The sequence below is a fragment of the Monodon monoceros genome, unplaced genomic scaffold (genome assembly GCF_005190385.1).
Source record: "Monodon monoceros isolate NGI ecotype Baffin Bay Population unplaced genomic scaffold, NGI_Narwhal_1 Super_Scaffold_18, whole genome shotgun sequence".
NCBI classification, from domain to species: domain Eukaryota; kingdom Metazoa; phylum Chordata; class Mammalia; order Artiodactyla; family Monodontidae; genus Monodon; species Monodon monoceros.
Window position 1 is genome coordinate 78,050,510 of NW_021703774.1, and position 15,186 is coordinate 78,065,695.

General features: G+C 34.9%; 1 protein-coding gene across 2 annotated transcripts in view; it reads right to left on the bottom strand.

Moving 5' to 3' along the window:
• The window catches only part of MAN1A2 (mannosidase alpha class 1A member 2), a 162,113-nt gene that overhangs the window by 23,038 nt on the left and 123,889 nt on the right, over positions 1 to 15,186 (bottom strand). For both annotated transcript variants that reach the window (XM_029228161.1, XM_029228162.1), the window contains 2 exons: positions 13,077 to 13,249; positions 9,563 to 9,678 (listed from right to left, as the gene is read on the bottom strand). In XM_029228161.1, the coding sequence (XP_029083994.1) occupies positions 9,563 to 9,678; positions 13,077 to 13,249 (289 nt within the window). The remainder of the gene's footprint in view (positions 1 to 9,562; positions 9,679 to 13,076; positions 13,250 to 15,186) is intronic.

Genomic DNA, 15,186 nt, shown 5'->3' on the forward strand with positions numbered 1-15,186 from the left:
TATTTTCTATTTCTTCCTGGTTCAGTCTTGGAAGGTTATACCTTTCTAAGAATTTGTCCATTTCTTCCAGGTTTTCCAATTTATTGGCATAGCGTTGCTGGTAGTAGTCTCTTAGGATGCTTTGTATTTTCTGCGGTGTCTGTTGTAACTTCTTCTTTTTCATTTCTAATTTTATTGATTTGAGTCCTCTCCCTCTTGATGAGTCTGGCTAATGGTTTATCAATTTTGTTTATCTTCTCAAAGACGCAACTTTTAGTTTTATTGATCTTTGCTATTGCTTTCTTTGTTTCTATTTCATTCATTTCTGATCTGATCTTTATGATTTCTTTCCTTCTGCTAACTTTGGGTTTTGTTTGTACTTCTTTCTCCGGTTCCTTTAGGTGTAAGGTTAGATAGTTTATCTGAGATTTTTCTTGTTTCTTGTGGTAGGCTTGTATAGCTATAGACTTCCTTCTGAGAACTGCTTTTGCTGCATCCCATAGGTTTTGGATCGTCGTGTTTTCACTGTCATTTGTCTCTAGGTATTTTTTGATTTCCTCTTTGATTTCTTCAGTGATCTCTAAGGTTATTTAGTAACTTATTGTTTAGCCTCCATGTGTTGGTGTTTTTTTCCACTGTGATTCATTTCTAATCTCATACCATTGTGATCAGAAAAGATGCTTGATATGATTTCAATTTTCTTAAATTTAATGAGGCTTGATTTGTGACCCAAGATGTGATCTATCCTGGAGAATGTTCCGTGCGCAGCTGAGAAGAAAATGTAATCTGCTGTTTTTGGATGGAATGTCCTATAAATATCAATTAAATCTATCTGGTCTATTGTGTCATTTAAAGCTTCCGTTTCCTTATTTTCATTTTGGATGATCTGTCCATTTGTGTAAGTGAGGTGTTAAAGTCCCCCACTATTATTGTGTTACAGTCGATTTCCTCTCTTATAGCTGTTAGCAGTTGCCTTATGTATTGAGGTTCTCCTATGTGGGGTGCATATATATTTATAGTTGTTACATCTTCTTCTTGGATCGATCCCTTGATCATTATGTAGTGTCCTTCCTTGTCTCTTGTAACATTCTTTATTTTGGAGTCCATTTTATCTGATATGAGCATTGCTACTCCAGCTCTCTTTTGATTTCTACTTGCATGGAAGATCTTTTTCCATCCCCTCACTTTCAGTCTGTATGTGTCCCTAGGTCTGAAGTGGGTCTCTTGTAGACAGCATATATATGGGTCTTGTTTTCGTATCCACTCAGAAAGCCTGTGTCTTTTGGTTGGAGCATTTAATCCATTCACGTTTAAGGTAATTATCGATATGTATGTTCCTATGACCATTTATTTTCTTAATTGTTTTGGGTTTCTTTTCATAGGTCCTTTTCTTCTCGTGTTTCCCACTTATAGAAGTTCCTTTAGTATTTGTTGTATAGCTGGTTTGGTGGTGCTGAATTCTCTTAGCTTTTGCTTGTCTGTAAAGCTTTTGATTTCTCCATCGAATCTGAATGAGATCCTTGCAAGTTAGAGTAATCTTGGTTGTAGGTTCTTCCCTTTCATCACTTTAAGTATATCATGCCACTCCCTTCTGGCTTGTAGAGTTTATGCTGAGAAGTCAGCTGTTAACCTTATGGGAGTTCCCTTGTATGTTATTTGTCGTTTTCCCCTTGCTGCTTTCAGTAATTTTTGTCTTTAATTTTTGCCAGTTTGATTACTATATGTCTTGGCATGTTTCTCCTTGGGTTTATCCTGTATGGGGCTCTCTGCACTTCCTGGACTTGGGTGGCTATTTCCTTTCCCATGTTAGGGAAGTTTTCAACTATAGTCTCTTCAAATATTTTCTCTGGTCCTTTCTCTCTCTCTTCTCTTTCTGGGACCCCTATAATGCGAATGTTGCTGCATTTAATGTTGTCCCAGAGGTCTCTTAGGCTGTCTTCATTTCTTTTCATTATTTTTTCTTTATTCTGTTCTGCAGCAGTGAATTCCACCATTCTGTCTTCCAGGTCACTTATCCATTCTGCCTCAGTTATTCTGCTATTGAGTCCTTCTAGTGTAGTTTTCATTTCAGTTATTGTATTGTTCATGTCTGTTTGTTTGTTCTTTAATTCTCCTAGGTCTTTCTTAAACCTTTCTTGCATTTTCTCGATCATTGCCGCCATTCTTTTTCCGAGGTCCTGGGTCATCTTCACCATCATTATTCTGAATTCTTTTTCTGGAAGGCTGCCTATCTCCACATCATTTTGTTGTTTTCCTGGGGTTTTATCTTGTTCCTTCATCTGGTACATAGCCCTCTTCCCTTTCATCTTGTCTATCTTTCTGTGAATGTGGTTTTTGTTCCACAGTCTGCAGGACTGTAGTTCTTCTTGCTTCTGCTGTCTGCCCTCTGGTGGATAAGGCTATCTAAGAGGCTTGTGTAAGTTTCCTGATGGGAGGGATTGGTTCATCACTAGGCATTTTAAGCATATACTCGAATCACTGGATGCAAATGTCGCCATCTATAGCCTAAGTGTTTGTGTAAGTTTTGAGAAATTTTAACTTTTAATAATAGATTTGTGTATATTTTATGGCAGTAAATGGTATAATGGACCAGTATGTACATATATTTTATGAATTCATGATGTACCTGACTTTTTCCTTAATTTTTCAATATTTCTAGACCACTCAGTTCACCTGCATATTTTTTCAAATTGTCACAAATCTCCAAAAACTTTCCAGTATATTTATTGAAAATAATCTGTATATAAGTGGATCTGCAAGGTTGAACCTCTGTTATTCAAGGGTAAACTGTAGTTATCTTTGGGAAGTGAAACTACATGTGGAATACAGAGAAACTTTTTTCATTTTTTCTGTTTCATACTACTTAATTCATTTTGCTATATCCACATACTGTTTTTACACTTTAAAAAATATCTGTATTAAAAACAAACCACATTAGCCTTGATTTCTGAGGACCTACACAAGACAGAGGAGACAGATGTTTATCTGACTAATTTTAACATGACAAGTGCTATGCTGTTATTTCTGTACAGTTCAACAAACATCTGTTGAATGTATGTATACTCTATCCCAAACATGAAAGTAAGCAGTGAGGATATTAATATTTCACATAGACTATCAGAACAAAGGAAGTATTTTAAGTATACCTAAAAATGGCTTAATTCTGTCTTAGTGTTGAAGAGGGTTCACAGAGATAGTAATATTCGAGCTAGACCTTGACAAAGTAATAGGATTTTGTAAGGGATTAAAAAAAGGAACGATAAATTTCACGCAGAAGGGAAAGCAAGAGTAAAAACACATAAGTGAAAATGTACAGTGGGTAGGTATGGATCAAATAAATGCATGGGGAAAGTGGTGTAACAGGAGATGTGCCTAAAAAGGTACATGCAGCACTTAATCTTAATTATTCAGTATAAGAGCAAAGAATATAAACAATATGGAAGTAAGGAGCAATCTTTTTTATCCATCTTTCTCACTTGGGGAAGTATACCTGTAGGACAACTTCTAGAAGTAGGATTACTGAAGCAAAATTAATGTGCTCTTAATATTTCGACAGGTTCTTTTTCAGATTTCACTGAAATCACTCACATCAAACAACATACATTCTCACTTCCAGCGTTTATAAGTGACTGGATCCATACATCCTTATTAACACCAGATTGCAAACTTTTAAAATCTTAAGTAATCTGATAGTGAAACATGGTATTTGATTATTAGTTTTATTTCATTTCTTCATGAGTGGGTCAAATATTTATTTTTCATGTATTTATGGTATTTTCCATCTGTATTTTGCAGTGAACTGCCTTTACTTATTTTAACTTAATACTTATTCCTTAATAATTTCACATTTTAAGAAAATTTACCCGTTGACTATCAAATGTATTGCAAATATATTTTCCCAGTGTGTCATCTGTCTTACTTTGTTTAAGGTTCTTTTTTTTTTTCTTACAGATGTCCATTTTTCTGTAGTTAAAAATTTATATCTTTTTCTTCTATGGTTTCTGGGTTTTGTGTCATGCCATCTTCACCCCCAGAGTTGGGAGAAAAAAAACTTCCAAATTTTTTCAGGATTTTATTTCATGTTTAATATTTAAAGCTATGTTCTATAAGATCAGTTTTATTATTTACAGGAATACCATTTTTTTTTTTTTTCTAATGGATAATTTTTCTAACTTCCTTTATTAAATTATTTAATTTTTCCTCAATGATCCGAACTGCCATTTTTCAAAGATAACATTTCTACATATAAGTGGGCCTATTTCCAAACTATCCTGTTCCACTGTTCCATTTATTCTTGTACTACTACTAAAGCCTTTTAATTAGTATAGCTTTATAATACTTTTAAAATGATCTCTTTTATATACAAATACTGTATACCATATGATATAAAGTAGGTTATAATATTTTTCACTATCTGGAGGGACCTGTCTCCTGTGGTGATTGTATACTTTGTCAGCATAGCTAAGCTGGAACTGTATTTGTCAGAATTACTTTCTCTGTATGATTCTGGGTTAGGATTGGCTACAAAAACATACGCATGTGATGTGGAGGCTGAAGTAAAGCAGGAGCCATAATGCTCTGAGGGACGGTGCAGGGTTGCCACATGCTGTTAAAGTTATGCATGTTGTCAGTGATTACCTGGCTCACCTCGGAGGTGTGGGGCAGCTGCCAGACCTGCAATTTCTGCAGTTCCTGTTGGAGCTCCTCATCAATTTCTCCAGTTCCCAGGCCAGGCATGTATAGCCCTGTGGCAGAAGGTGCCAGCTACTTCTGCAAGTCACCTGTTTATCAACGCTAGAGGCAGTGAGACACATATGTGGGATCGTTGGTCCTTGTGAGTTCTAGTTTGTCCTTGTCCTCCATTGCTTCACGTCTACCTTTTTTCCCCATCTCCCAGCCCTACTGTCCTATAGTGACTTTATACCTGCTATCTTGTATTTTGTGCCAGGTATAATTCTAAGGGCTTCGCTATATTAATCCCCATAACAAGCCCTTGAGATGATACTATTAGTAATTCCTCTTTTACGGATGATGAAACTGAGGTAGAGAAATTAAGTAACTTGTCCAATGTCACACAGCTATTAAGGGAAAGAGTTGGGAAAAGATAGATAAGTATGAACTGGTTAAGAATACATAGGTTAGATGTCTTTAATGTTTGATTAACTTGGGTATATACAGAAAAGGCATACCTATTAAATCTGTAAATGACACAAAGGTAGAATAGCTAATACATTAAACGAAAAACTCAAGAGTTCAAAAAAATTTCAATAAATTAGAATATGTTAAATCTAACAAAATAAGATTTAATAATGGATAAAGGTAAAATGTAATAAATTTCATAAAAGCTAATCATACCAATGTAAGATAGAAAATAATTATCTGAGTTTATGTTAAAAAAAAAAAAAAAGACCTATATCAAAATTTCAAGCTATATTGACAGGGCTACCAGAAAACAGAATACAATAGTATCTTGCTTTGATGAAGGTATAAAGACCAAATTAGCAATTGGTACTCTGCACTGGTTTATTCACATCTTAAATGCAGTATTCAGTCTAGAAAACCATGGAATCATCTCTAGAGAAGTCAACCAGACTGGTATCAGAAAGAAATAGTACAGAAACTTGTCACCTTTAGCCTGATAAATACAAGTATTTTTAGTTAACATCCATGTAGAAGACTCCGTATTTCCAAATGGTAGAGTATGGATCACTGAATGGAACGCACAGTGAAGCAGATTTTAACTCAATATAAGAAAGATATTTCTAACAATGAAAGCTTCTGAACAATGTAATGAGCTAGCCTTATGAGGCAGTGAGCTGCCTGTTAACTAGAGATTAACAAAAAACTAGAGATTAACAAAAGACTTTATGACAAAATATTCTGTATGTTGCAAAGAGATTTTTTAGCATTGGGAATGTCTATGTGTAGAGGGGAGGAATGGATTGCAGTGGTGTATGTTGTATCTCTAAATTTTTTTGCAGCTCAAAAAATGTCTTTTGATTCTAGGCACAAAGACAGCAAATGAATTTGAGACAGGAAAATGTGACTGCAGTTTAACTTATTTAAAAAAATGTTTTACCTGATTACAAAAGCAAAACCAGAAATGGATTTAAAAGAATACCACCAATTAAGCTAAATCACAGTATACATTTTGATGTTATTGAAATAATATTAAGATGTGCATCTATATATGTATATGTGCACTTAATAGCTCACTTAACATTATACTGTGACGAGTCTATAATTGCTATTGGTTCCATAATACCCGTTGTGGATATGCCATAATTTATTTAACCTTTCAACTAATATTGAACATATAGTAACTCTTTATTTTTATAACTTCAATAAACATCCATGTACATCTTTTTCCATAGCTTTCACTATATAAAAGTATTGACATATTCTTATATATATAGTTTTCCAGAATTTTGCCATTATATTCAAAGTTTGAATTTTAAGATAGGAAAGGGGAAAAAGCACACAAGCAAGATACACAGACAGGTGCACACATGCAAAACAACTTCTGCCCTGGAGATTCTGATACCACTGAAAGCAGACACACCATGGTGGTAAACTTGGTCTTAATTTTATGTATTTCTCTTTTCTTTTAATAATAAATTCATTAAGAAGACTATGTTTCCAACTAACCTGTAATTTTTCTTAGCCATTTAATACCTGACATATATGAACTCAAGAAAAACTGACTGAAATGTATCCTCAACATGCACACTTTTCTCAATTTATCAGACCTTCAAATAAACATGCAACAATTGAGCTGAGGTGAAATGAATGTAGTGCTCAACTGTGATAATTTTCTTAGCCTAGGTTTTGTTATAAATACCTGTATGATTCCTCCTTTGACTTTTTCTACTTTTATTGATCCAAATGTATTTGTGTGTGTGTATATATATAACTGGTTACCTAGAGTACTGCGTTGAGAAGGATTCTTCCTGAACTTGAACTTGGCAGGGAAAAGTACCAAGGTCAACTGGTGATATCCCATATACTACAAGGGGAAAAGCAGCACGGCACATGTGTATTTGCAGCCCTACCCCATGTGCTAAAGTGCTCAAGGTGTGTACTGAGGAGGCATTTGAGAATTAATTATGAAAGCCAACCTGCAAGAGGTAAGATCTGAACTTTATTTAAAGAGGGGCATTAACTGATAGAAAGAATAAAGACATTCCTGCCAGAGCCAAAGAAATATGAAATAGATAATGAAATTCAAAAGAACAAATTATAGATGGGTAGATATATAAACAGATAGATTAACTTGGTTTAAGGATAGAATATATAAAGAAAAGAAGTGAGAAATGAAGCTAGAGATGAATGAGCCATTGGAGTTTTTGAGCAGGAGAAGAGTGACATGAAGAAAATGGTATATGAATGTTGAAAATCAAGTAATTTCTAAGACTAGAGGAGGCCTCAAAATCAGCATTTTACCACTACTGTAGTAATATTCAATTCAGGCAAGATGCTCAGGAAAGATGCTAATAACACTGAGTGAGAAAGACTGTTGGAAAAAGGATATTCACACAGTCTCAAAGTTATCACTCCACAGATCACTTATTACAAAAAGAAAAAAGATTCTTTACATGACCTTATAATCAAATCTAACCTTATGATCAAATTTAAAATCATCAATGAGTTAAACCGTTATCATGTGCCTCTTTATGAGATGAAATGAGGCCACATCATCTATATAATATTCATGCCAAAAATGTTTAGCCTAAATCTGATCATAAGGAAACAATCACAAATATCTAAATTGAAGGACATTCTTCAAAACAACTAGCCTGAATACTTAATGTCAATGTCATAAAAGACAAAAGAAGAATAAGGAAACTTTGTTCTAGGTTAAAGTAGACTAAGAAACATGAGAAGCAAATGCAACAATTGATCCTTTATTGGACCCTGGGTTGGGGTTAAAAAAAAATTATAAAGTACATTATTAGAACAATTGAGAAATTTGAAAATGGACTACATACTAAGCAGCAGTACTGTACAAATGTTAAGATTCACAAGCGTGATAACCGTATTGTGATTGTGTACGATTATGCCCTTTTCCTAAAAATTCCTGGGTAAATAACAGAATGCTGGTAACTCTCAAATTATAAAGCAAATAAATAAATAAGCAAACAAGTAGAACTGTGTCTATGTATATATATACATGGGGGTATGGGGATGCAGCAAAAATTAACAAAAGGTAACTCTAGGTGAAAGATACAATCATTGTACTATTCTTACCATTTTTCTGGGCTTAAAAAACAGTAAAAAAAAATTTTAAAAGAGAGAGCTCTTACATAATTTGGGTCAAATTCTACAGTTGACAACTATGAAAACTGAAAGCAAGGAAGTTTTATTTTGACATGTTCCTTCAGCTAGGTTGTACGTAGCAAGTGTATAACTAAAGCTCCTGCAGTTTTATCTTCCAGTCCAGTGCTCTTTCAACTATCTAGTACGGTCTCAAGCCTAATCACACAGGATAAACAAATACAAGAAATGACTGGAGGTAGGGAACTGACTAAACCATCTCAGCAAAATAAGGGTTTGGTCTAGGGTCAACTACAGATATGGAAACGAGGGGGCAAAATAAAGAAATGATATAACAAGAAAGTGATATATTAGAATGAGAAAAAAAAATAACCATAACATACAAGCTGAGAAGATAGGAAAATAAAAATATGAGGGATAATAAAAGAAAAATTGGAGTAAGATTGCCGTTTAGGATAAGAAACGTAGTTTGAGACATGTACATTTAAACCATAATACACCAGAATGTAAGCTAGAAGTATACTAGAATGTAAAGTCCAAGAGACTGAGAATTTTTTTCCCTTTTGCCTACTGATATATCCTCAAATAACCTGAACAATGTCTGGAAATAATATTTTTTGGGACAAATGTAGCGACAGTTTATGAGGTATTCAAGGAGAGACTGACTGGAAATAGAAATGTGAAATTTAAAAGAAGGTATTAAGGACCTTACTTTGCAGGGGTTTAAGGTCTCCACCTTCTTCCAGGGAAGTTTGTATAATTCTGCCTGGGATTCTGATTATAAGCCCAAATAATAAAGCTGTCTTTTTTCTTTTCAATTATTCCCTTTATACAGATTTCTTTACAGGAAACCTCATTGGGAGGATGGGTGGCTATGGTCATACACCCTCTAGTAACCATCAAAACTCTTATGATTGTTCCTAACAGATTTCATTAGCTAGAACAGGGAGTTGAGGTGTGATCCCAGGACCAGCATCATCCGTACCACCTGGGAGTTTGTCAGAATGTAAATTCTTAGGGTCCACCCTAGACCTACTGAATCAGAAACTGGGCATGGCCCGGTAATCTGTATTTTACGAAGTCTTCTAGGTGATTCTAATGCATAGTAAAGAGCTAAATACAAAATAAAGGTACTCTTATTTGACAAAATGCCTTCATGAGATGTAGCTAAAAATTGAAGACACAATTACATAGAAAGATTTTTGTAATAAAATATAGTGTAACATCACATAGTCATAATTCATCATGTAGTGACCACAGAGCAAAACCCGCCTACAATTAAAAAAAATTTTTTAAGGCATCTACTTACTTTAATGTTTCAGCAAGAAAGAAGCTCTGCTGTACATCATCATGCGTAGGAGTAGAGGAATATACATCCTTCACGCCAGAAAATCCACCAGTGACTCGGCAATACTTTTCAATAGCCTGTAAAAGAGATGAGACAAAAGAGTCAATTCCATAGAGTTTCAAACTTGGAAGGACAAGTTAAGGAACCACAGTCAAAAGTTTACAGAGATCTCTGTGAGAATTTGACAGTTTCAGAATAAGATTTTACTTGTCTGGTCTTCCTCCTTTCTAATGAAAAGCTAATTAACACTAAAAGTGTTTATTTAATCAAATTGTTAATTTTTATATAGTTCCATTTTGATTACAGCTTGGTTTATAAAGTCTCCTTACCAAAGGGTTGGTACTTTTCTCTAAGTATTTTAAACATTTTTATTTTTTACATCTTTATTGGAGTTGCTTTACAATGGTGTGTTAGTTTCTGCTTTATAACAAAGTGAACCAGCTATATGTATACCTACATCCCATATCCCCTCCCTCTTGCATCTCCCTCCACCCTCCCTATCCCACCCCTCTAGGTGGTCACAAAGCACCGAGTTGATCTCCCTGCGCTATGTGGCTGCTTCCCACTAGCTATCTATTTTACGTTTGGTAGTGTATATATGTCCATGCCACTCTGTCACTTCGTCCCAGCTTACCCATCCCCCTCCCCGTATCCTCAAGTCCATTCTCTACGTCTGTGTCTTTATTCCTGTCCTGCCCTTAGGTTCTTCAGAAACTTTTTTTTTTTTTTTTAGATTCCATATATATGTGTTAGCATACGGTATTTGTTTTTCTCTTTCTGACTTACTTCACTCTGTGTGACAGACTCTAGGTCCATCCACCTTACTACAAATAACTCAATTTCATTTCTTTTTATGGCTGAGTAATATTCCATTGTATATATGTGCCACATCTTCTTTATCCATTCATCTGTCAATGGACACTTAGGTTGCTTCCACGTCCTGGCTATTGTAAACAGTGCTGCGATGAACATTGTGGTACATGTCTCCTTTTGAATTATGGTTTTCTCAGGGTATGTGCTCAGTAATGGGATTGCTGGGTCATATGGTAGTTCTATTTTTAGTTTTTAAGGTACCTCCTTACTGTTCTCCACAGTGGCTGTATCAATTTACATGAACACGTTTTTAAACACATATTCTTCACAATGATCATGCATCTTTACCACTGTAGAACATCGGAGCAGTTTAAGGATACTGTGAAAGTATCAGGGAGGCATGACTAATCTTTAAGCCATTTGGAGACATTTCTTAAAGGCACGTTTTCATGCATAACATATTCAAGTTTGGAAATTTGAAGATGTAAATTGGAATAGTTAAAGCTACAGAAGGCATGAGATACCACTATTCTATTCCAGCTTGTCTTCCCTTTTCTTTCTTTAAACCCAACATGGGAGCCAGTAGTGGGCAAGAAGGAAAATTCTATTTAAGATGTGAGTTCTCTTTTGTCTCCACACTGCACCCCCTTCTCATGTCATACTTTTGAAACTTGAATTTTAAGTATAATTATTTCAGTTCTTGTTCTTCAGAGTTTGTGTGTGTCCATATAGGCTATAGAAGCAAAATTTTAACTCTGTAATTCAAATATGGACAGATATGGGTTAAAGTTTGAGCTTGTCAAACCTTTAAGAAGGCACACAGGAAAAAAAAGAACCTTAGGAAAAGGATAAATTATCCTTTAGTGTTTCTCAATGAAAAGATGCATTTCTGCCACCATCCCTCACCTCCCTGCCCCACATGATTCAGATACATCTCCCATATTCCTCTAAATAAGAAGCATTAAATATTAGTGGACTTTCAAGTCATATTCATTGCAGGATTACTTTACCTATTTCCCCTATATAAAATATTGCTTGATATATGTAAGCATTAGTAAAAGCCATTGCTACACAACAGAAGTGTGTGTGTGTGTATGTGTGTATGTCTTATTCCCAAACCACTGTGCCAACATTTTGTCTGTCTCTCAACTGCAGCAGGATCCTCCTGCACAGAGAGTTTCACTAGCAGCTGTGTTTCCAATTTTGGACACAGGTAGTCAGAGAAAAGCAGCAACAATAAATGCTTCATCTGTTCCTGCTCTGTATTCATAACTGCCTTGTTTCCATTAATATTCTCTTATTGTTAAACTCCATAAGGACCAACTATGTCTGAATGACAACACATAAGTGCCCTCACCTTAGTTCGTCTTTATCACATTATTCCTAGATTATCGCAGTGGTCTCCAAAACCCACCAATTTGCAGATTATAATCAGATCCTTTTGTTTTGTTACTCCCCACTAAAAAGTCTTCAGTAGTTCCTTCCCCCTTCAAAAACCTTTAGTAGTCCCATAACGGATTCTTAAAGTCAGGGAGCTCTGGTGGGTAGGAGACGGTGAAGAAAAAGAAGATCTGAGGGGCTTTTTAGACAGGCAAAGGACTTTTAATCCCCACCTGCCAAATAAGAAACACTTATATAGGAACTGAGAAAACTAAGTATGTGTGTGTTATTCCTGAAGCACTGAGTAAAGTATTCATGCCTTGATCTGGCATGTAAGACCATCTACATAATGGCTCCAAACTTCTCTCTCTGGAGTTGCCCCTGTGAAACCTTTTTACACAAATTGGTCTATATTCTGCCCTAAAACACATCATGCACATTCTTGTCTGAGCAATTTACTAACACTACTTACCTCACCTAGAATGTCCTCATTCTATCTAGATTGCAAGTTTAAGCTAAACAATTCGACTATGAATATCCATCATAATTAGTACTATTTATCATAATTAGTATGTCTTAGAGAATAAAACACCTCCTCACTCCCAGTGATAAGCTATACTTTCATGAAAACTCTAATGATTTCTCTTCCTCCCAGGTACTGATGACAATGGAATTCTCTGAAAGGCTAGCATTTCATGAGTAAACAATTTGCTTACTTTACTAACCATTAAAAATTCCTCATTACAAATACACACACACACACACATGTGTGTGTATATATATATGGAGAGAGAAAGAGAGAGAGTGTGTTGGGGTTTGTCTTTCAATGTAGAAAATTTTTAACAATTCACTAGTCCTTCTTATGGTGCCACTAAGGAATTACTCTGAACACAAGCTGAAGTGAATGGGGGTTAATCTACCCAGGCTGTGAATCTGGGCAATTTCACAATGATTTTATTTTTCCCCCAGAGGTTAAGCATTAATAGGCAAGTATAGAAATTTTATAATCATAGTGAAAAACTGCCATTTAAATGACTCCTTTAGTTATTTAGTAAGAATAATGAGTGAATACTTAGGAGGAAAATAGTTCTAATAGAAAACTAAACTGGATTTTAAGGTTTACTTCTACTGCTTAAGAAACAAACTAACAGTTTTTCCATCAAAAAAAAAATGGAAGTAGCCCTATAGTTACTGAACATGAGGTAACATGGATGAGGATACATGGCACTACAGGAGGCTTAATTGAACACTTGCACATTAAATGAAATATCGGCTTATTTACCAGTGCTGCTTCCCAGCCCCACTCCCTATATCTTGGATCGTGAGTGAATCGCCACAGGTACCAATAGGTTTCAATTACTTCTGGACGTAGGATGTAATACTTTTCAGCCTGCCGAACTGCCACAGCCTCTACTGCACCATCAAACTTGAATGATTCGGGACCTAGCTTTAATGCTGTAACATGACAAAAGAAATAAATGAACAGAATAAACCATTTGTGTTTGTTTGCCAGAGTTTTTTCCTCCCCCTGTAAGAATGCAGCATGAAGTAAAGTTGTTTTGTTGTTTGTCTTATTTTTATTGTTGCTGTTTTGCAAAATCAGTGATTTTAAAAGATCTGCATTTGATTTTCTTATAAATATTCCTATTATTCTAACGTGAAATATTTCTCGTAAATAATGTACATCAACATACTGCTATATCTAACTAAACTGACAAAAGTCTAGTAATCCTTTGGAAACAAATGCCAAGCTAGACATAAACACATTACATATTCTGTTTTGGTCCAAAATCAAATGAGACAGGTAACCGTATTGTGCACAATAATTTTTTTAAAAGTCAAGACAATTTAAAAGTCCTTTTAATATAACACATACATATAAGAAAACATTTTAGAGCTCAGATTTTGAATTAGATTTAGTTAGTCCCTAATCTTTTAAAGCATACCACAGTAAGAAACAATACATTTTTAAAACTTAAACCAGTTTTAAAAATCATCTCTCTTTGCCTATAGCTTCTGTATATACAGCTAGGAAGAGGTTCAAAACGCCAGCCACTAAGAATTTCATCAGTAAATTGCCTATTTATCAGTTTGAATAAACACCTGAAACTAACACAATATTGTATATCAACTATAGTTAAATAAAAATAAAAAAATTTTTTAAAACATGACCATAACACATATATTTCAACATTAAATAATACTCCTTAAATGATATGACTTCCATTCAGGCTGGAATACAGCACTACGTGAAAGGCTTTTTAAGAACCTCTTTCTAATCACACCCAGCACCCTAAACCTGGCAATATAAAACCATCCTCCACTGGGGTGCTGGAGTCACACACAATTACCACTCTCAGCTGCCATCTTTCTTTCTTTTTACTAGTTTGTACCAGTGGCAAACAGTTTCAAAGTCTCTTGCCTCTTTCAAGAAATGCTGGACACTTTTATATTTTCTCAGAAAAGGGAGAGTAAGAACTATACCATAAACAAAATCATGCCATAGTTGTTGGCATGACAGGTGTTGCAGCAGCCAAATTTTAGCATTACAAGGGTGACGCCATAAACTCCAAATAACCACAATTCAAAGGAGGTGAAAATAAAGCATTTCGTACCACTCCCCACCCCCAAGAAAAAACACAAAACCAGAAACACTATAGTGATGGTAGATAGCTCTATTAAAAGCAAGGCGTGTGATCCAGAAGAGTTAATACTCACAGTTTGTTTACTGCCAAGTCTTGGAGAACTAAAGCAGAACTTAAGCAGGTGTTTTTAACCTGAGGATCATGAACTCTACGGTAGGCTTTGGAAGAGGGAGATTAATGTGTGCCAAAGAAGCCTCTGAAATTACATGCTAAACTTTATGTGTGCTCATACAGCTCTGACCACCTCCTCAATGGGATTTGAGGTTAGGACTAACTAAGAAATTATCAATGTTTTGTAAGAAAACTTCTACTCAGCTTATTGACAAGGTCTGGCATACAATCAAATATTATTTGTCATTTAATAAATGTTTTAAAAATAATAAAAGTCAAACATCATAAGCACTGAGATGATGGTAATCCAATAAATAGTAAGATAAGTCATTTTGTCTGGATTTCTTGTTTTTCTTTTCTCAAAGACTATGAGTGTTAATTGATCATACAGAGTTTTCAAATGATACTATTAAGGCTAACTTTAAATTAGACAATAACTTCTGTAATTATAATGATATTATCACCTGAATTGAAGTAGAAATTGGCTGCATGGAACTAATATTTTAGACTTCTTACTAAAGATTTTATTTCACTGATCAGTCATTCATAACTTCACAAATAAAACACACCAGAAAGATAACATATTTGTTCTGTGAGGAGCTGGTGAGTAAAAAATATACAAGCCACATCCATTGG